Genomic DNA, 21,929 nt, shown 5'->3' with positions numbered 1-21,929 from the left:
AAGTCCTAAGGGAGGAAGGGGCTTAAAACGCTACCTTTCAAGAGTGAGCCACCTCAGCTGTCAACACATTTCAGCTGCTTGGCTGGTCTCCTAATGATACCCACAGCACAGAGCACTTTTCTAGAAAGTCGTGATTTATGTGAGAGTCCTACAGGGAACCTCGGCCACACCCATGGCTCACAGATGAGGGAAGGGCTGAAGGTACAATGGGACTAGCATGACAACACAGACCGGTGGGATGTCAGGCAGCTTTATTATTTAAATCAGTACAACAGTTACAGACATGTAATGGCTAAGCCATGAGCAAACTAAAAATACAGAAAGATCTCATCCCCAGTTGTTGCAAAGTATACACGTCACATCCACAGTTCCACTGTGCCAGATCAGCCTTCTGAGGTTCTCTCTGACTTGTGGGACCAGTCCAGGGAGCTAGACCTTGTAATAGTCTACCTAGAGAGCTTGGGCCACCCTTCCTTTCTCTAATTTCAGCATCCTCAAAGCCCCAGGATCAACATCAAGAAGGGTAGCAAGTACCTTTATGCCCTCACCCATCAGCACCCTGGTCCCCACTATTTCCTTCTTCCCAGTTCCATCTTGCCCCTTGCTGGAAAAAAGAAAAAAAAAAAAACACCAAAACCATACTGATCCTGAAGGCTCCATGCAGCCTTCTGCAGAAAGCCTCTCCCTGACTCAGGCAGTCCTTTTGCCACAGGCCCCTGCAATTCCTTGTGTGTGAGTATGGAGAGCCAGGGATTTGATGTCAAGATTTCTGAAAAGAAATTGCTGCCTCAAAAATGGAGAGGAACTTCAGGCCCAGGGATGACTTCCTTGGCAGAGACATAATACAGACTTGTACCTGTTCAGGCTGTACCCAGAGCAGAGGTGGATGCCATGTCAAGAGGATGGCCAAGAGGGTCAGATCTGGGTCAGCCTCCTGAAAGGCAAATCTGCGCAGCAGAAAATGCCCCACAAGAGGAATCCTTAACACTCCCAGGCCATTTCACTACGAACTTAGGTTTGAATCCTTTATTAGAAACCATGCAAACTTTAATACAAAAAATACAAGTGCAATAAGAATCTTGTGTTGATAAAATTCCCAGGATTTTCTCAGCATTGCAGTCACCCCTCCCATGGACAGACCACGCGGGGACAGCTGCACCACCACGATGGGCCTGGCCTCTCTTGCTCCTCTCTCCAGTCACACCACAAGAGAAGTGGGATGGCCTCAGTTTCATGCATTTAAGTTTTAAAATCTCCACACCTGATTCCCCACTGTTCACATGCATTCTGGACATCTCAGGCTCCCCTGAATATGAGGGTTTGGGTGCCCTGGCCTGCAGGTGCAGGTCAGGGATTTTGACCTTCATTTCTCCTTCTCCGGCCCTGGTTTTGTATCACACGTTGACCACTGGATCCCAGGGAATGCAACAGATGCCAAAACCAGCCTCTTGGTTAGAAGAAAAAAAGCAGCATACACACAACGCCAGCAAACCAGTCGCACTGGCCGCCCCAGCTGTCTGACTAGGCAGTGGCCCTGCTTCTCACTTTCTTCCCACAGGGCCCCAAGCCGCCCCAATGACCGACAGCCTCCTTAGTGGAGACTCTGAGCCTCTCCCTCTGCTTCCCTCACCACATGCTGAGAACTCTCATTTAGACATGGCTTCAACCTGCAAACTACACCACCAGCTCATAGGTTATTGGGAGGGGAAAAACTAATCCAAGAAAGAAAAGTGAGACAGCAGCTAATTAGGTATGAGAAGCGGTAGGAGCAAGGGGCAACTGACCCCTGACTAACTTGAGATGGGAATAAACAAGGGCCTGGTACCACCTACAGGGTGGCTTCCACCATGGGGTAAAAGAGAGGCAGTGGTTTAGGTTCCAGGGAATTCGGTCAGTGCTGGTCACCTCCTGGAGTTCATCTATACTAGTCCCCCCAGGCTGAGCCAGGGAAGAGAGGGAGGGTTTGTCAGTTTCTCGGGATCCAGCACCCCACTCCTACATCCCACAGAGATTCCATTAGACTCCCCTCCCCTCCCAATGTTCTCCACGGAGCAGTGGTGCACTGGTGGGATAGGAAAGTTGGAGCTGGGCCCAGAAGACGGCGAAAGCAGTGAAGGCAGGGGTGGAGCTGCTGCTGCTGCCTTGAGCAAGCTAGGCAGAGGGAAAGACGCCTAAAGGGCTGCCCAGCACCCAAGCAAGAGCTTACAAGTCTAGTAGACAGCCCGGGAAAGGGAGCCCAGGGCCCGGGACCCCAGGCTTGGGCAGCCAGGGAAGTGGGGAGGCCGGGAGACAATGTCAGCCCCATGGTCGGTGCGGGCCCTGGCATTTGCCCGGAACGTCAGCCTGTAGGTCTCAATCTGCAGTGACACGTGAGGAGGGATGGGGGAGGGCAACAAGGGGAAGACAAGAAAGGGAACACAGGGGAGATGGAAGACGAGACCAGAATGTCATCATTAAATGCCTGGAAGATAAAAGGTTACTTTGTTAAAGTTAGGCCACACTCCAGTCATAAAACAAAGGAGTTTCAATTTTCAGCCAGTGACAGGGCCCCTGGCTGGCCCTTAGGCCAAGCCCAGCCACTTACTTGTCTCCTGGATCTGGCTGTCCAAGGTCTGGGGCTCCCTTTGGTCACCACCCCCTGACAGGGTGGTGTGGCCACTGAGGCCACTGGCTGAAGTAGGGGCGCCAGCGTCAGGCGCAGCCTCAAGGATGGCGGGCTCCTCCCCAGCAGGGGGGCCCGGACACGGAGGGGCCTCATTGCCACCGCCCTCAGTCTACAATGAAACAGTGGGGGAGACAGTGAAGGGTCAGTTGGGGAGGGAGTGGGATGGGTGACGATGGTGAGGTTTCATATAATGCCTTCCCAACCCAAACCCTTAGCAACACTGGCTCTAACCGGGTTCCCAGACAGAAGCTGGTGGTGGGTTAATGGCACTCTCAGGAGTTTCCTTATGGAACTCTGTCAATCACACCAAGGTTGATACCAAATGAACCACGGCTAAGACAACACCACCAGTAACCCTGAAGAGCAGACAACAGTAGACTAAACCTGGCTGGGAAATAGGGGTGCCCCCTGCCAGACCAGAACCAGTGCTTAGAGCACACTGGGCAACTAAAGAGACACCCTGCCTGCTCATCTATGTGGTAAGGTCCCCTCATGGTAAAGCATCTTTTATGCTGGGCATCGTTCTCGGCACACGGACACAGAGGAAGCAGAAAGAAGGTATCCAAAGAGGTATGAGCCAGGAACATTTATCTCAGGGCCTTATGGACCCAGGAGAATATGCAGTATGGGTCAACCAGACCAGTGGGAGCTTAGTGTCCCAGAAAGTTGACAGTGGAGACAGACAAGGAACAGATAGGGGGGATAAAGAGGAAAAAAAAAGTAACATAAAACTTGGCACAGGGCTGGAAAGGCTCAGCGGTTAAGAGCATTGCCTGCTCTTCCAAAGGTCCTGAGTTCAATTCCCAGCAACCACATGGTGGCTCACAACCATCTTAAATGAGGTTTGGTGCCCTCTTCTGGCCTGCAGGCATACACACACACAGAACATTGTATACATAATAAATAAATAAATATTAAAAAAAAAAAAAAAACAACTTGGCACAAAAAAGCCAGTGTGTGATCCTTTTTTCCCCCCTAAGACAGAGTTCTCTGTATTGCTCTGGCTGTGCTGGAACTCTCTCTGTAGACCAGACTGGCCTCCCAAGTGCTGGGAATCAGGACGTGCGCCACTACTGCCTGGCTGAGAAAAGCCTGTGTGTGAATCTTAGGGTACACTCACTTCCTGTTGTGACCATGAACCAGACCCCAAATCTGTAATGTCCCACTCAGACAAACTGAAGTCTGGTAGGTCAAATTCTAAAAGCAAGGTTTCCCAAAACATTAACTGAAGTGGATCCAGGGCTGGAACCAGTGGATGGGAGAAAAACGAAGCTGTAAATAGCCCAGCACTCAGTGTGAGTAGAGGAAGCTGCACAGACATTGGCTCCTGCCCCTGCCCATTTTCCGAGTATCAGCAGCAGCTTCATGCTTGGGAGCCTGTAAGGTTACTACCCGTGCAGGTCTCCCCACCAGCCCATGACACAGAATGAGGGAGAGATGGAATCTTGGCACACAAAAGGTCTCACAGTACTGTGGAAAGAGGTGGGAGGAAAGAGGAGAGGCCCAGCCAATGTCAGATATGAAGTTTGCCTTGGCTCTGATGCTCTTCCAGAGTCTGGGGTAGGGGAGGCCACAGCAGAACTTCTGTCTCTGGCAGCTACAATGACAGCCAGGGAACTGTGTGCAGAATGCCAGCTCACCTTCTCAGCTGTGTCCCAACCCACATTCCATCAGAAAATGGCTGGAACATGACCCAAAAGAAAGGCCATAGCTCTCAGGAGCAGACACTGCCACCAGCTGAGAGGTGGCTGGGGCTCTGCCTCCTCTGCCTCACTCTGGACTAATGATGTGATGGAGACAGCAATGGTGTGACTAGACGTGACTTCTGAAGAAACTGAGGGGCGGTGACAGGCCTGCTAAGCCCCACTAGAACTGCTCGGGCCCCACACCACTCTAGCTATATCCTGGTGACCCAGTCACTACCTTCACGGCACCTCCTGCAGGCAGGTGGCCCACGTTATCGAGGGATCCCACTTTGGCCTGGGCCTTCTCCTTGAAGTTCAGCTTCTGACTTTCAATTTTTACATCTCCTCCACCTGAAATGACAAGAGCTAGTCACTGAGGGTGGCAGAATACACCTGCAAGCAAAGGAGCCTAGAAATCAGAGCCTGGTCATGGGCGGCTTTGTGTCCCTTCTAGAAACAAAGAAAATGACCAGACCAGCTCCAGGGTGATTCTGAGGACAAAAGAGACTGTGGCAATACCTCGCTTGGAGAAAGGCTTCTCCCAAACCTTTAGTGCAGGCCCAGCCTGATGCTGCCTTTTGACTCTCCAGATCCCACAATCTCCTAAGTGTCCCATCAATCTTGACTCTAGGTGACTGACAGCAGGGGAGGGGGTATCCTGACTGTTTGAGCCGCTGAGTGAAAGAGGGAACAGTAAAATACAAACGGAAGGCTCGAAGGATGAGTTGAGAAAAGGCAAACAGGGTCCAGTGCTTTCCGGCTGGGAGCACACTGCCAGGCTAGGGCTCAGGGGAATTGTGCACCAGGCAGGAATGACCCCCTGATCTTGCTGCCCCTTTCCAGGTTCCCCACTGTAGAGCTAGCCCTGGCAACACTAGGCCTTAACTCACTTGGTGCCATTAGGGCAAGAGCTACCTCATAAATGAATTTTACAGATAAAAGGGGAAGGGGTAAACAATTAGTTAAAGACCACATTGTTTGGATTTCCACTAAAGAATGTTCTAAACTGGATCTCACAATTTCAATACTTGAAAGGATGAATAGGAGGACTGCTAAAAGTTCAAAATCACCACAACAAAGCCAAGAAAGCAAAATAAACTACACTGGAACCTGCTGAGGGAGGGATTTTCTGTGCCTTTGCTTAAACTGGCCCGGGAGCCGACCACAGGAGACATCAGCTCTGGAGCCAGTGCATCAGAGCATGAGTCAAGGCAACGGCTTAGGGCCATACAAGTCTCGTGGCCACTGTCAGCGATGTTTCCACAGGGAAATGCCACGGGTACAGCTACCACATACTCAGGTTCAGACAGCATTTCAAAAGCTCCCTTTCTCCTGTCAAGGCTGGGGGCTCCATTTGTTACCAGATCTGTGATGAGTCTGAACCACCCCTCCACTCCTTCAACATGAGCTCCCTGCATGCTAATCCGGGAGGCTGGCCCAGGCCAACAGCGCCAGGCACATAGCACACAAGATTGTCAGGGACAGGATGTAAATATCACCAAGGGAACAGCTGTGAAAATGATCTTAACAAACTGTTTCTCCTCCAATAGAAAGGCAGAACCCAGCTACTGTGTCTGCCATGGTTGGAAAGCTGTGTTGTTTCTATCAGGTACCCTGGATGGAAGAAAGATGATTTTCTTCTTTGTCATGTGCATGTAGTGTGCATGCATGTATGTATGTACAGGTGTGTGGGCTCACATGCTCATGGAAGCCTGAGGTTAAATGTCAGGAGACTTCCCTGCAGGGTCTCTCAACTAAAGCCAGAATTCACGAATATGGCTTCTCTAGTTTGCAAGCTTACTCTGGGAAGACTGTCTAACCTTCCAAGCACTGGAATGACAACTTAGCTACTATGCCCAGTGGGCATTATGTGCATTCCAGGGATCGCAAGTTGGATCATGTAGCATGCACTTTAATTCCTCATTCCAGAACTGGCTCAGACATTTTTGTTTTCTTGTTGTTGTTTTTTCAGAGGGTGGAAGTTGATTTTTGGTTTATGGCACCACTGCCAGGTTCTGGCTCAAAGATGTCATGACATCTATCACAGTCAGAAGGCCACTAAGATGACCTCTGAAGGGTCACCTCCCCCAGGGAGTCTCAGCACAACAGGCAGGGCCACTCACCAGGCTTGTGCTTGATATTTGCTTTGGACCCACACTTGGAGGAGACCTTGGAGATGTCCACTTTCTTGTTTTGAATCTGAACCTAAGCAGAAGAACAGAAAGCAAATACCCTCAGAGAGAAGACACAGGTCATGGATGCGTCCAGCCTCCATGAACTCCCTTAGTTACCTCCATCTCAGGTCTGCTCAAGCCAACGCCACCTCCTAAAGTCTACTGTGCCCTGCTCTTAGCCCTGACCCCACCCCCAGTGCCCAGTCTTCCTTTGCAGCCTCCAGAGCTGCTCCTCTGGACAGGTCACAAACACCAACATCAAGGTGCTTCTAAAATGCCCTTACCTATCAACTCTTTGTCCATAGAAACTTAGACTAACATTGAATTTCCTTCATGCACTTTTCAATGCATGTTCCCCCAAACAACAGCACAGCCATGCATGTACGTGGCTCTGGACTCCTATGGGCTTCATTATACAATCAGTCTCCCAGGAAAACAAAAATGCACAAAAGGCCACACAGTGATTTGTACTCTGCTGCACAGACATCTAACACATGGCTACTGCTCAGCACTAAGGGGATTTTCTATTGCCGCAAAAGAATTATCTTTAAAATGTCAAAGTTAGCATTAATGGCAAAACACTTTTATGACAAAAGATGTATTTTTATTTTTGTCTGATTATTTTGCCTGCATGTTCTATCTTTGCACCACTTGCATATCTAAGGCCCACAAGGCCAGAAGGAGGAGTCAGTCAGACACACATACACACCATTGTCAATTGTCATGTGGGTACAGAGAATCGAATAACCACTGAACCATCTCTCCAAATCCCACCTGGAACATTTTACACAAACAATAAGTAATGCCATAAGACAGCAGTATCCTCAGCTAGTAACATATATTTTGTTTTGTTTTGAGACAAATTTACCTTTGCCTCAGCCTCCAGAGTGGTGGGATTACAGTACCATACATAGGGGAAGTGGTTACTTTTCAGATTGTAAATGTGCTTCCTAGCCATGGAAGGTATAACTGTATCACGAATACTTGTGCTTTTCCAGCAGTCAGGGTGCTGCAGGCACATTCCTGGGTACCCCTAGAGTCTGTGCCCAGTAGTCTGCTTTGACCATACACAACTTGCTTTCTTGCTTCCTTCAGGCTTCCCATAGGCTTTCATTTACAAAAATAATCAACATAACAAACTCTCTGACAAGACCCGAGTACACTATGCAGACTGTGCTGTGCATGCTTCTAATCCCAGCACTCCAGGAGACAGAGGTAGCTGGAGCTCCACAAACTCAGCTGATGGCTGATGGAGAAAAGCCATGACCTGTGAATCATGCCAAAGGTGGGAGGAAAGATGTACACTTCAATCAGCTTAAAGAAAACTGTAGAACAAACGCATACTAAATGAAACACAGGCTACAGACAGCACAATTAACATTCCATAGAACAGGGACTAGGGAGATAACTCTGTGGGTAAAGGTACTGGCCATTCAATGTAAGAAATGAAATTCAAATCTTCAGCTATCATATAAAACTTAGATTCATAGCACCAGCATCTGGAATCCCACAAGTCACACAGAGGGAAGAGAGAATCCCCAGAATTCCCCCAGTCTGTCTGGACTGTTGACAAAGGTTTCTATCCTACCTGATCCTGCAGCCATTCGTTCCAAAGAAACACAGAGGTCTATGTTAATTATAAACTGGATGGCCTATTAGCTCAGGCTTCTTATTAACTCTTACATCCTACATTAACCCATTATTCTTGTCTGTGTCAGCCACATGGCTTGGAACCTTTTATCAGGGAGGCATTCTCATCTTGCTTCCTCTGTATCTGAGTGAGGACTAAAGACTCAGCCTTTCCTCTTCCCAGAATTCTCCTGTTCATGTTGCCCCACCTATACTTCCTACCTGGCTACTGGCCAATCAGCATTTATTAAAACAGTACAAGAGACAATCCATTGTCCCACAGCAGTAGGCAGCAGATAAACAAAAGACCTTACCTCAAACATGGTGAAAGAGACTCATCAAGGCTGCCCTCTCATCTCTACCTATGTGCTGTGTCTTGAATCCCATGCCCACCTGCCACCCCCCCAAAGATGCTAAATCAAAAAACAGCAATTTATTTGCTGTCTCAAACACACACACACACCCCAGAAAGTAGCTTAAAACAAAGAGAATTACTTGTAGAGTGCAGAAGATTCTTAAAATGAAAGAAAAAGAAGTCAGACAGTGGTGACGCACATCTTTAACTTTAATCCCAGCATTTGGGAGTTTTGGTTTATTGATTTTATTCATTTATTATGTGAGACACAGTCTTTTATGTAGCGCTGGCTGTCATGGAACTCGATTTGTAGACCAGGCCTTGAATCAAGTGCTGGGATTAAAGGAGTGTGTCGCCCCATCAGACTCCTATCTATTCCTTAAAGAATATGTTGGTATGCAACCAGAAACAGACACTCTACCCTGCTGTACTGAGTTTTCACAGGCCATGGCTGGTGTGACATCCCCCCACTCCAATACACACTGTTAAAATGAACTGCCCACAGGTCTGAGCACTTACTCTCCCTCTCAAAAGGGTGAAAGAGCACCCAAACTGCCATAAAAATCTTCAGTTAGGACTAGATACAGAAGCAGCTGAAACATAGGACAGAGGAATGCACGACTTCTTTTCCTTTCCAATGTCTCTGGATATGCAGTTTCGGAACATCTGGGGAGTACTATGCCTGTGATTCTAGTAGTAGGAGGTAGATACAGCAGAAAGCTAAGTTTGTGACCCTGTCTCCAAAAGAAAAATAAGTAGATGAAATACTAACTATTTGTTGTTCTGTGTAGCGTTTGCACCACAGTCTATACACTGCATAGTCTGCTGTGATCTTCTAGGGTTGCCGAGTTTTGTTTGGGTAGGGTAAATGCACTTTTTAGGAGGCTATCATGCTGGGGATAAAACACATGACCCCACGACTGTGCAAACACTTTAACAGATAAATATTTCGAAACCCCAAATTACTAAAATTTGTTGCACACAGAAATAAACCAATTCCCCAAAATTCCTGTTCACTCACATTTTCTATCCAGGCCAAGAACCCAAAAATAAAAGCTACTGGCATCAGTGCTTAATCCGGCCTCAGAGACTGACTCCTGAATTATATATTATCTTTCAAAGTCTTTTTTTTTTTTTTAAGATTTATTTATTTATTAAGCATACAATGTACTGCTGGCAAGGAAGGTACCAGGTCTCATTACAGATGGTTGTGAGCCACTATGTGGTTGCTGGGAATTGAACTCGGGACCTCTGGAAGTAAGCCAGTGCTCTTACCCTCTGAGCCATCTCTCCAGCCCCATCTTTCAAAGTCTTAACTCAATGCAGCCGACCTCACCCCACACCGCTAGTAAACTGCCAACCATCAACGGGCCTGGTACACTCTAAACTACTGCAAAGCATGCTGAGTCTGCCATAAAAAACACTGAGTCAGGTGGTGGTGGCACACACCTTTAATCCCAGCACTCAAGAAGCAGAGGCAAATGGATCTCGGTGAGTTTGAGGCCAGCCTGGTCTACAGAGTGAGTTCAAAGACATCCAAGGCTACAGAGTGAAACCCTGTCTTGAAAACAAAACAAAAGAACCACAGTGAGTTTTAACTGGGAGGAAGTATAAGCAGGTGGTTGACTAGGGGAACACTCTTGGCTGTATTCCTCAAAATAAAACTTCTGGGGAGTGTTTGCAGAGCTGGGCAGAATGGCCTGAGTATCTGGGGAAAGCAGGTGTGCAAAGGAGAAAGGAAAGTAGAACACCCCAATTCAGGGTGGCGAACCGAAGGCAAACCAACATGGGCCAGTCTCCCTTGAATGGGAGGTAAGGGCAGGGGCATGTAGGTGGCCCAGTAACATGCCCCTGGTACAGCTCTGCATCTTCCACTTGCCTAGACACCATCACAGGAACAAGGAGGAAACACTCACTGAATGGCGATGACCCCTTGAGCTGTTTCTCTAGATCAGAACCTCCCTGTGAGCTGTAATCACCAGCACCCCCAACACATGCAGAGAGTTAACATGAGCAGCGCTGTGATAACGAGGATGTTTAGATGGAACAGACAAAAAGAAAGGGGACTCAAAGGAGAAGACAGAAAGAAGGCAGGCGAGCAGAAAGAAAGAGAACACAAAGGAGAATACAGATAGAAGCAAGAGTAGTAGGTGAAATGCTAGTGAATACTAATTTTGCAATGTCAAAGATTCAAGCACAGGACAGCATATGGGTAACTGTCTCAGGTCAGGGACTCCCCCAAGGGATGCCCGGGCACACAGCCAAGTCTGTACATCCCAAGTAATGATAGCTTTAGCCCTCAGAGCAGGTCTCTAGCTTAGCCTCCCATACATGCTGGGGAAGTGAGACTACCCAAATATCACTAGCCATGTTTTAGGGGGTCATTAAGACACCCACAAAATAGATACAGACCTCTAGCTCCCATCACTTGGCAGAACTGCTTCTTGGCAAGAGCCCAACCCAGACCACTTGTGATCGTGTCCCATGAGGGAAGGCAGCCCTCTTGCCGGGGTTTCCCACAGAGGCTACACCTCATATGCCAACTGACCACAGCTTATACTTACATTGCCACCTCCAGGGACATGCTTAATATTGTCCTTGGAACCACACTTGGATTGAATATGGCTGTAGCTCACTTTTTTGGAGACTATCTGGACCTGGAGTGTTAGACAACAGAAGGAGAGAGAGAGAAAAAAAAAAACAAAAAACAAAAAAGACAAAGGGAGAGGGCCAGTTAGAACTTACACAGAACAGATCCACATGTGATCACAATGTCAAAGAGCACCCTTAAACCACTGTACACATATTCGTTAGAAAAGGGGTTGAAAAACAAAGGAGAAGGAATGGGAAAGAGAGAGAGAGAAAGAAAGCGACGAGAGAAGCTACACAGTGACGTGCGGCTGTCCTCACTGCTCCTGGGCTGCGCTTGTAGTTTCTAAGACACATACAGCTCAACACAAATATTGCCTCTGGAGAGTGGATGCAAGGTCTCTTGCTCTTTTCAGCAAGGCTATTGATGCTCTGAGCTAGTTCCCATCTGGGTCCTAGAACTTGCAGCCAGACTCAGCCCTGGAAACAAAAGCTGCTCTAAGAATTGTTGGGCAGCTGGCGAACGGCACAGATCTGATAACAACAGGAAGGAAGACACACTGTTCATATAAAAAAAAAAAAGGCAAATGGTCACAGAATCCTGAGCCTGACACCAGGGGAGCACAAGCCACAGACTCAGTAGCTGGCACACTTCACCCATCTGTTTCAGGCTTTCAAGAACACTATGTGATGTATGAAGAGGGACTTTACATTCATGTTTTGTTCGTTTGTTTGAAATAGGTAACTCCTTCACTACGTAGAGAAGCAAATTCCTGATTTTCCTGTCTCACCAATAATACTGCTGGCACTACAAGCAGCAATCTGGCTTTATACTCCTGTGAATCCTCCAGCTACAGAATCCCGTGCCCAGTGAGCTGCATGTACAAACAAACAGAAGAAAACAGTGCTATAGAGATGTACAATTCAGGCACAACCGTGCTGCACTGCAATACCCTTGCCTGAAACTGGGTAACATACAGACTTCTTCTTTGGTTCTCAAGAATAAATGCTTCCAGGCCCTTTCTTCCATCTCCCTCTCCTCAGAACTAGAAGATCTGTGCAAATGAAATATGCTGTGTTGTCTACAGAGCACAGAGACCACTGTGAGGAACTCTAATTCAGATACCTTACCATGTTCTTTTCATTTCTTAACTCCCATCAACTCCAACAGTGGATCGCTGTTAGTAAACTAGAGTGAGCTGGAAACCATGGGACTACAGTAATTTTAGTGATGAGCCACCACAAGTTACAATGCAGCTACCATTGTCTCATTACCCCCATCCTAGCAGTTCCTGGGGTTGACAGACTACCTATCTTGGTCCCTAAGGGCCAGAGCTAGGGCAACCCAGCTGCCTGCTACAACAGGTAGCACAAGACTATTTGTCAGTGTGGAAATCATAACAAAGCTGGGGTCTTAGTTTCCCAATGCCCTTCAGCAGACACTGCAGTTTGGGTTTAAAAGGCATCTCCAGGAAAGATTTAAAAAAAAAAAAAAAAAAAAAAGACCCAGGACACAGTAGCAAGTTTTTTTTTTAAAGGTCAGAAGATACGGGGTGGCAGGGCTCTGGGCCACTGCTTTGTCTTCTGAGGAAGAACCTAGGAATGAAGGATGTTTGCATACTAAATGAGCTTCAATGCCAAGGAAGTGACTGACAGTTTGCAAGTTCCTGTCATCAGGTTGAGTGAGTAGCGTAGCCCCCAATGGGGGATGAGCTCACAACTTGGTTAGCTTTCAGGGTTGATATAAAAGTTGTCTGATGGCTGAGTCACTAACTAGAGGAAGGAACACAGGAAGAAGCAGGAGCTAGTTAAGAACAGGAACAAAGCAGAATAGAAGGGAAAATGACTCAGGCTAGAAGAATGATGATTCTACCTCAAAGAGGTAAACCTAAGTAAAACTCACTTTCCCAGCAGGCGGTCTCTGTGCACTCGCAATGGAGCCAGCTGCTCTAGTGACTGCATTAGGTTCAGGCTTTCCAGCTGTGGCAGCTGCCTCTGTTTTTTTCTCTATTTTGGCCTGGATGGAGATAAAGGTGGGGGGAGGGGCAAATTTCAAACAAAGATGAGAGCCCAAATGCCAAGGAAGGAAGAAGTTGGGATGAAGAACAAAACATCAATCAATCAATCAAACAAACAAACAAAAAACCCCCAAAAACAAAAGCCGGGATGCCAGGCATTAAGAAGCAGGTCAACCTTGCCCCTAGAACAACACACTCCTACGTTAGCTCCTCAGAGATCCCTGAGTAAGGTGCACAGGAAGAGAATCCATGGCCAGACTGAAACAAAGAGGAGATGATGCATTTATGGAGAGAAGGATCAAAGCTAAGATCAAACTGGTGTTTTTGTGAGCACATGTGTGAGACACCCTCTTGACTTGAACACTCTGCTCTCCAAGCACTGGTCATGGCCACCAGTGATGGTGAGCATGCCATTCATCAGGTGCCCTTCAACAGACAGCCCAACCACTAGCCCGAGTTATTTAGAACCTCTTAAGCATTTACAGCAGGAAGACTCAGAAGAACAAAGACTGGGAGAAGGGTCACCTGTGGCTCAGTCTAGACATTGAGCTGGGTGTCAAACCACTGTTTCCCAAAAGTGACTCAGGCTGTCATCCCAGAATGATCCCAGTAACATCAGCCAAACAAACCATGATTCTACCTTCTTGTTCCCATTCTTTTTTTCTTTTTAATTCTATGCCTGATGCCCACAGAGACCATAAGACGGCACTGGCGTGACATAAAACAGGCTGCGAGTCACAGATGTGGGTTCCTAACTACCAAGTCATCTCTCCAGGCTCCCTATACTCAGACTAGTCCAGAGCTAGCAAAGGACGTAACTGAGACTAACTGCTGCCAGCTCAGGTGAACTTGGCTATCAATCCTTCCACATTCTGGGTTCCCAACAACTGCTAACACTGAATGCATCAATCTGTGATCACGCAACCAGAATACTCTTTTAAAAAAGTCACTTATTGTGCATGTGTGCATATAAACACTTGCAGCACATGTGTGGAAGTCAGAAGAAAACCTGCAGGAGTCACTTTTATCTCTCCATCACAGAGTTTCTGTAGATCAAATTCATGCTGTCAGGATTGGTGGCAAGTGCCCAAAAAGGGCAACATTTTTCTATGTAGTCTTGAAACTTTCTATGTAGACCAGACTGGCCTCAAACTCAAAAATCCTCCTGCCTCTGCCTCCTCCTGCTAGAATTAAAGTTCAGCTACAACACCCAACCTCAGAACTTTATTACTGTGAAGCATGTGATTTAGAAGCCCAGTTCACTTCACAGCAGAGCTTCCTTTGAACACCAGAGGGCACCTCAGTTTCCTTTCAGACAGACTCAAATAAGTGTGTTCATGAACTGGGCTCATGTCCAGTGTCTCTTACCCTCATAGTTTCTAAAGCTCCCTCTCTCCCTAACCACTGTGGCAGTCGGCTCTCATTATAGGCACACATTATAGCGTGCTCACATCCACAGAAGACTCTTTCTACCTCCCAGTGGAAAATGTAAACCCAAACCCCAACACACTGAACAGAGCTCTTTGTATCAATATGGAAAGAGAAGGAAAGAAAAGCAATCAGCCCAGGCTACCCTGACATTGCAGTGCCAAAAGCCCAACTGGAATACCCTGGTACTGAATGCAAGGTCCTAAAGGCCCCTTTAGGTGTGAATGTGGCAGAAGAGAAGCAGAAGCTAAGATCCCCAAGCTCCTGGACTCACCCGGCCCCCTCCAGGCTGATGCTTGATATTTTCTGTAGAGCCAATCTTGGAGCGAACATTCTTCAGATCAGGGGCAGAGGCAGTGGTAGCCAGGCGGCTCAGCCTGGGTGCAGAAGAACTAGGCTTAGCTAAGGTAGGCTTCTTGTCCACAGAAGGTCGGGCAGGTGCAGATGTGGGCTTGACTCGAGTGGATGTCATCCCTGCTGGGGGTGCTGCCCCAGTGGGAGTGGTGTTCCTCTTCACAGAATTGGTAGAGGTGGTCTTTGAACGACTCAAGTCGGCTGCAAAGAAATAAGAAGTAGGAGGAGTCCATGGGGAAAGAGGGGAGGGCAGGTTCATTGGGCTTCCTGAGGTGAACAGGTATTACCTGGTACAGACTTAGCAGTCATCCTTTTGACATCAGCAGGTTTCCCCTCAGTCTTAGAGGCTGCACAAACAAAGTAGTATATTTAACAAGATGACCCAATGAGATCAGAACCCATCTGACAACTACAGATGCCTCCTTTGAGCCAGTGACTGTGCTCGTTTCTGTGACACAAAAGATTAAATAGCCAATGAAGACTGTGCTCACAGTATATAAGGCCAGTACTGTATCCCACTTTCAACAGTTCCATCTTATCAGCCGGGTGGTGGTGGCACACACCTTTAATCCCAGCACTCAGGAGGCAGAGGCAGGCAGATCTCTATGAATGAGACCAGCCTGGTCTACAGAGTGAGTTCTAGGACAGGCTCCAAAACTACAGAGAAAAACCCTGTCTTGTAAAACCAAAAGAGTTGCTTATCCGATATGCCTATGATATTAAATTACCTCTCCCTCGCATGATGAAGACTGAACACATTGGAAAGCCCTACTCACCTCCCACTGGTTACCATGGCAAGGAATACTATGCAGTACTCACAGGTAGGCCTTTTCGGCAAAGGCGTGGCAGGACTTCTACTGCTTGGCCCAGTTGAGGGAGGTGTGGTTTTAGGGACAGTCGGGGTGGTTTTAGGTCCAGGTCTGAGGGCTGGGGTGGATGCAGGTTTGGAGGGTGAGGTCCGCTTTTCAGGAGTCTTAGCCTCTGTAACTGGCTAAAAATGGGAAAGCGGAAGTAAGAGCTACAGGTCAGTGATGGCCCCACATGGTTTTATAAGAATGCCCAGAAAATAGGGGATGATATGGACCCTGCAGTGAGTGACATGAAAACACACGGTTCTCAGTCAGGCACTCCAGATGACTTTGGAAAGTGTTTGATGCTTGTGACATCAGCACACTTGCCTTAGGTGAGAAGACTGCTATGAGTTTGAGGTTAGCACAGGCTACACAATGAGTTCCAGAACAGACTTGTCCACAGAGCGAGATCACAAAATAAAAACAAAACAACAAGAAAGACCTCAAGACCAAGTGGCCAGGTAGGGAGCACTGTGTTCTAAGGTTAGGAAATGGGAGTCAATCTACACCAATCCAGTGGGAGAGATAACCCCAAAGGGCGCATCTTACCACAACCTACTTTTACTGGAAACTTTAATAAACGTAAGAATCAGAAGCTAAAAGTTATGTTTAGTCATGCTTTTGGTTAACATTTACCCAGAACAGTGGGACAGAGCATCACTCTTGAGGGTGAGTAGCTACCTGTCAAATCTGAGCCAGAACCTGAGCTATAACCTGAGTCTAGTTCCTAAGGGAGAGTGTGCTCTTGGGAAGATCACTGGGTCCCTGTACGTTTACTTCTTTATCTGAATAGGATCAGCAGACAGCATTGCTGCAGCCCATCTTTGATGATGTGGTATCAGGGAGCTAGAAGACAGCAGAGAAGTGACAAGAAGGGTCAGGCCTGACCCATATCAGGCACAGGATAATGTTCAAATGAGGGTCAGTTAGAAATTTAGAACTGGAGAGGGGGAGAAACAAAAAAAAAAAAAAAAAAAAAAAAAAAAAAAAAAAAAAAAAAAAAAAAAAAAAAAAAAAAAAAAAAAAAAAAAAAAAAAAAAAACCACCCAGCTCTGTCTACAGAGTTAGTTCCAGAACAGCCCTGGCTATATAAAGAAACACTGTCTCAAAATAACAACAACAAAATTTCAGGTTGGTATCCTATCAAAACTGCCTATGAAGAATCTCAAAATCAGGGACCTGTATCCTTTTCAATTTGCTCTGAAGTTTCACTATAATGTCTTTTAGATTTAATGTGTTTTATGTGTATGAATTCTGTGACTGAATACATGTACATGCAGCACATGCATGCCTGGTGTCCATGGGAGTGAGAAGAGGTCTTCACTTCTCTCAGAACTAAGCAGATGGTCGTGAGTCACCATGTTGGTGCTGGGAATTGAAACCAGGTCCTTTCAAAAGTTACAAGTGCTCAGGGCCATCTCAGTGCTGAGGCTGGAAAGATGGCTCAGAGGTTAAGAGCACTGTGTGCTCTCTTCTGTAGGTCCTGAGTTCAATTCCCAGGAACCACATGGTGACTCACGCTGTAATGAGATCTGGTGTCCTCTTCTGGTTTGCAAGCATACATGCAGGCAGAACAACACAATTAATTAATAATTAACTTTTTTTTAAAAAAAAAAAAATAGAGCTGGGCGGTGGTGGCGCACGCCTTTAATTCCAGCACTCGGGAGGCAGAGGCAGGTGGATCTGTGTGAGTTCGAGGCCAGCCTGGTCTACAAGAGCTACTGCCAGGACAGGCTCCAAAGCTACAGAGAAACCCTGTCTAGAAAAACAAAACAACAAAAATACAAACACACACACACACACACACACAAAAAGAAAAATTAAGCTACAAGTGCTCTTAACCACTAACCATCTCAGCAGCCTGAGTGTGTGTGTGTGCGCGCGCCTTGATCATTTATGTGTAGGTGCTTGCAGAGACCCATTGTGGATGCTTTGAACCAAACCTAGTTCCTCTGGAAGAGTAGCATGCATTCTTTAATCCCCGAGCCATCTCTCCAGACCCTGGTCAAAAAATGATGACCAGGCAGAGCAAGGAGACACCCATTTTTAATCCCAGCACTCAGAAGGCAGAGGCAGGCAAATCTGAGACCAGTCTGCTCTATGTAATGTGTTCCAGACTTGCCAGAGCTATACAGTGAGACTTGGTCACAAAATAAAACTAAACAAAACCATTCTGAGGATCAAACCAAACATCATGACTATGATTAAGAAAAATCTAGGAGGGGCTGGAGAGATGGCTCAGAGGTTAAGAGCATTGTCTGCTCTTCCGGAGGTCCTGAATTCAATTCCCAGCAACCACATGGTGCCTCACAACCACCTGTAATGGGGTCTGGTGCCCTCTTCTGGCCTGCAGGCATACACACAGACAGAATATTGTATACATAATACATAAATAAATATTAAAAAAAAGAAAAATCTAGGAGAGTCCTATTATTTTGCTAGTAGAAGAAATGATGAAAAAATAATAAAAGTTACTTGTAGTACAAATCACCAAAGAGTGTGACATCTGTCTACCAGACCTCAGGAAGTTGCGGGGACAGACTGCCCTTTTAGCCACAGTTAAAATGTTGGTTCCCATTTTGTTTTCTAAACAGGTTTTCCTAACTCCAGTTTGCTTCTATAAATCTATACTCTAAGGGCAATGGTGGTTTAACTAGACTTTAGTATACCATTCTCTTAAAATATTTTAATCTGTCTTTATTTGAAAAACAAACAACAGGAACACTTACAGTCCTGGTCCCTCTTTTAAACTATGCAGTTCAAATTAGCCTTGACCAGCAACCCGCATGCTGGGCTTGGTTAAGTATATGCCCCCATACTTAGCTACATGTCACATTTTTAAGTTGGTTGCCCATAAATTCCTGTTGAAACACCACATACTAAAAAACCATAAGAAAACAGTGTTGGGGGTTGGGGTCTTAGCTCAGTGGTAGAGCGCTTGTCTAGCAAGCGCAAGGCCCTGGGTTCGGTCCTCAGCTCCAGAAAAAAAAAAAAGAAAAAGAAAAAGAAAACAGTGTTATAGGGGTCCAAACATCAGAAATGGGGTTAGACCTAGGCTCAAACCTGCCTTTGTTACTTACTGGCATGGATTTTATTTAGGAAGGCAACTTGATTGAGTTTAAGCTTCCAGAATTAAAAAATAAAGCTAACAATGTTTATATTATGGATGGTTGGAATATTCAAGGAGTTCTATGTATCAAGAAACTAAAAAAAAAGAAAGAAAGAAACTATAAGTATAGTTGGCAGTGGTGGTTCAAACCTTTAATCCCAACACTGAGCTCAAGGCCAGCCTGATCTACAGAGTTCTAACAACAGCCAAGGCTAAAGGGCAAAAAGAAAGAAAAGACTTGTATACAACAGTTACACATCTCCTCATCCCTGTTAGAAGACTGTTTACAAAGTCTTAGTGGGGACCCACTGCCCTCGTTGCCAGTCACCTTCCTTCTTCCCTCTTAATTAAATCGTTTCCTAAAGATCCAGAATGGGAGCCAACTGGACAAATAAAGTTCATAAATAAAGTTTTATGAGACAACATCATTTCTAGTCTAAGACAAGATTTCTCAGCTTCTTAGCTAGGGTTTCAATTTTAGACTACAAATCCTAGAGCTGTTTTACAAGATTAAAGTAGAACACTACCATGTTAACTTGGGATTAGTTTCCCACCATGAATTTAAAGACACAATAGGCTAAACTCAAGGCCCTTCTCAAATAAGTAAGAGCTTAGGGAAGGCAGCAGCAGCAGCCACAGCATCCACCTTGCCCTCCTCCAGAAAATCAGGAAAGCCAAGTGCCAGGACACAATGTGACCTGGACAGATGAGCATCACAGGGAGCCCAGTGACAATGGCCAAAAGCTGAAAGCAAACCAAGTTGTCACATGATCGATCCTGGATCGTGCTGAGCTCAGCTGGAAAGGTCAGCACGTTGCTAAGTAATGAAAAAACTTTATTCTGCAGGATGATTAAAGAGAAAGGCAAATAGGAATTATGGTCCACCCCAAACAGTATCTGATAAGTCTGTGAAGTACAAGAAACTGATCAAAATATATTAGTAGGTGAAACATAAGGAACAGTTAAGGAAAAAAAAGAAGTTGGGTGGTGGGGGTGCACTCAGGCAGAGGCAGTAAGATATCTGAGTACTGAGTGAAGCCAGACTGGTTGACAGAGCAAGTTCTAGGACAGCTAGGGCTATACAAAGAAACCCTGTCTTGGAAAAAAAAGGAAAGAAGAGAAAAATTAAAAAGGAAGAAGAATGAAGTAGATGAAATACTGCTTCTGATCAGGGCGGACAAAGGTAAAAAGGGTAGAAGGTTTTGAAGTGTTATGATCTCACCACTGGGCACCCAAATGACTTTCAAAGCACCTACTTTCCCTCTCCTTTCTCAATTCCATCAGTTCAGCATCTGTAGCAAGGGCCTATCTACTGATCTGAAACTCAGAGAGGGAATCTTTCCTGGCACAGCAGATGGGTAGCTGCTTACCTTTGGCTTCACGTCTCTTGCAGGTAGGGTGGAAGGCCTGGCAGTAGCAGTGGCAGCAGCAGGGCGTTTGGGTGGGGCAGCTGGCACTGAGCCTGAAGCGAGGCTCATGGGTTTTTTATTCAACCCACCAGAAGTGGTGGGAGCTGGCTGCTTAGGGAGAGAAGTGGACTGTGTTTTGACTTTCGATGTTGAAGTCTTGGCAGGCTGAGTGGTGGCCAAAGGCTTTAGGTTGATGGTTGTTTAATTTTTAATTTTGAATTTTTAAAGAACATCAAACACACAGACAAGAATAAAAACAAATTAAAATAAAGTATAAACTGTAGAATTCAAAGTAAATTATAAGCAATGAGGATTGATGCAACTGAAAATAAGCATTCCTTTCTTCTGAGCTCAGTAAAAACCAAAGTGATATCAAGATGGAGATAAAGAAACCATAATTTTTTTTTCTTTATTCTTAGTTGAACCCAAGGTCTTAGGCATGCTACTTCTGAACTATACCCCCATGTCAGTGGAAATGCTTTCTTAAATCACAGCGCCACAAATTCTAGCAGTTTGATTCCTAGACAATTAATAGCTTTGTATTAATTAACTTTTAGTGGCTATAAGAATTCTATTAATAAGCCAGGTGGAAGTGGCACATGCCTTTAATCCCAGTACTCGGGAGGCAGAGCCAGGCGGATCTCTGTGAGTTTGAGGCTAGTCTGATCTACAAGAAATAGTTCTAGGACAGGCCCCAAAGCTACAGAGAAACCCTGTCTTGAAAAATAAATAACAAAACAAAAAAAAGAATACTACAACTAAAGCCATTATTAGCAAGGGATTAAGTCATTGCTGGCTAGATCTTACTTCATTTAGGAAAAATAGGATCTCGCTATATTACCCAGGGTGGCATACAGCTCAAGATCCTCTAGCCTCAGGTTTCTAGACTGCTGAGATGACAGGTATACGTACCACAACCTGCTTTTTGTACCTATGTCTTAACCAGACAGCTTAACTAAAACTAAAATGTGCCCCCTATGTTCTATCTGAAAACCTTCATTTCCTTTTCACAAGCAGATTTGAGAGTAAGTCTAAAATTGCTTTCTGTTGTTAGTAAGAGAAAAGGAAGTCATTTATATATCAACTATGGTGGATATATCAAGACCTGGTCTGAAAAATCCATGAGTGCTGTGTTTGTACTTAGGAAGTACAAGGCCATCAGGTCAATCTTTAGCACAGACAACAAACAAATATCTAACGAACATTTTACATGGATATACTGTGAAAGTGCAAAGGCAGAAGATTTTAACCTTTGGGATAGGCTGTATGAGAAAATGAGAATATCCTTTTTAAGAACATCTAAATTTGAAGGAAGACAGGATAGCTCAGAAAAAAAGAAACTGCATTCATGATTCAAGCAATAACAGCAGAAGGTCCTGCATTTAAAAATTACAGAAAAGGATAACCACCATTCATTCAAGCACCTACCTTTGCTTTCTTTTCTGGGCTTGGTGGGAGTTCCTTGTTTGGTGGGGTAGAGATGTCATTTCCTGTCACACCCACAGCAGTCTTTTCTTCTTCTTGCCTGGCTATTCCTACAGAGAGTCAATGGGAATTAGCCTAAACAAATGTGTTTTCACAACCATTTTAAACATAGAAGGCTCGGCTGAGAGCCCTGCAGGGCGATGCTGCTGAGGACATCGGCCTGCGCTCCCGGATCACA

The 21,929-nt window shown here is 45.8% G+C and overlaps 1 protein-coding gene across 5 annotated transcripts in view; it reads right to left on the bottom strand.

Moving 5' to 3' along the window:
• Positions 1 to 234: 234 nt before the first annotated feature.
• The window catches only part of Map4 (microtubule associated protein 4), a 129,636-nt gene continuing 107,941 nt past the window's right edge, over positions 235 to 21,929 (bottom strand). The window contains exons 9-19 of one of the 5 annotated variants that reach the window (XM_050139115.1): positions 21,695 to 21,801; positions 20,228 to 20,449; positions 15,717 to 15,888; positions 15,185 to 15,244; positions 14,818 to 15,098; positions 13,001 to 13,114; positions 11,073 to 11,165; positions 6,474 to 6,555; positions 4,589 to 4,701; positions 2,585 to 2,774; positions 235 to 2,461 (exon numbers count right to left, since the gene is read on the bottom strand). In XM_050139115.1, the coding sequence (XP_049995072.1) occupies positions 2,454 to 2,461; positions 2,585 to 2,774; positions 4,589 to 4,701; positions 6,474 to 6,555; positions 11,073 to 11,165; positions 13,001 to 13,114; positions 14,818 to 15,098; positions 15,185 to 15,244; positions 15,717 to 15,888; positions 20,228 to 20,449; positions 21,695 to 21,801 (1,442 nt within the window). In that variant the 3' untranslated portion in view covers positions 235 to 2,453. The remainder of the gene's footprint in view (positions 2,462 to 2,584; positions 2,775 to 4,588; positions 4,702 to 6,473; positions 6,556 to 11,072; positions 11,166 to 13,000; positions 13,115 to 14,817; positions 15,099 to 15,184; positions 15,245 to 15,716; positions 15,889 to 20,227; positions 20,450 to 21,694; positions 21,802 to 21,929) is intronic. The other 4 variants (XM_050139114.1, XM_050139116.1, XM_050139117.1 and 1 more) reach the window with 4 other exon arrangements.

The sequence above is a fragment of the Alexandromys fortis genome, unplaced genomic scaffold, assembly GCF_014885135.2.
Source record: "Alexandromys fortis isolate MF-2015 unplaced genomic scaffold, M_Fortis_MF-2015_v1.1 scaffold_36, whole genome shotgun sequence".
In the NCBI taxonomy this organism is placed as follows: Eukaryota; Metazoa; Chordata; class Mammalia; order Rodentia; family Cricetidae; genus Alexandromys; species Alexandromys fortis.
Note: the sequence above shows the minus strand (reverse complement) of the source record. Positions and strands in the feature narration are given on the sequence as shown.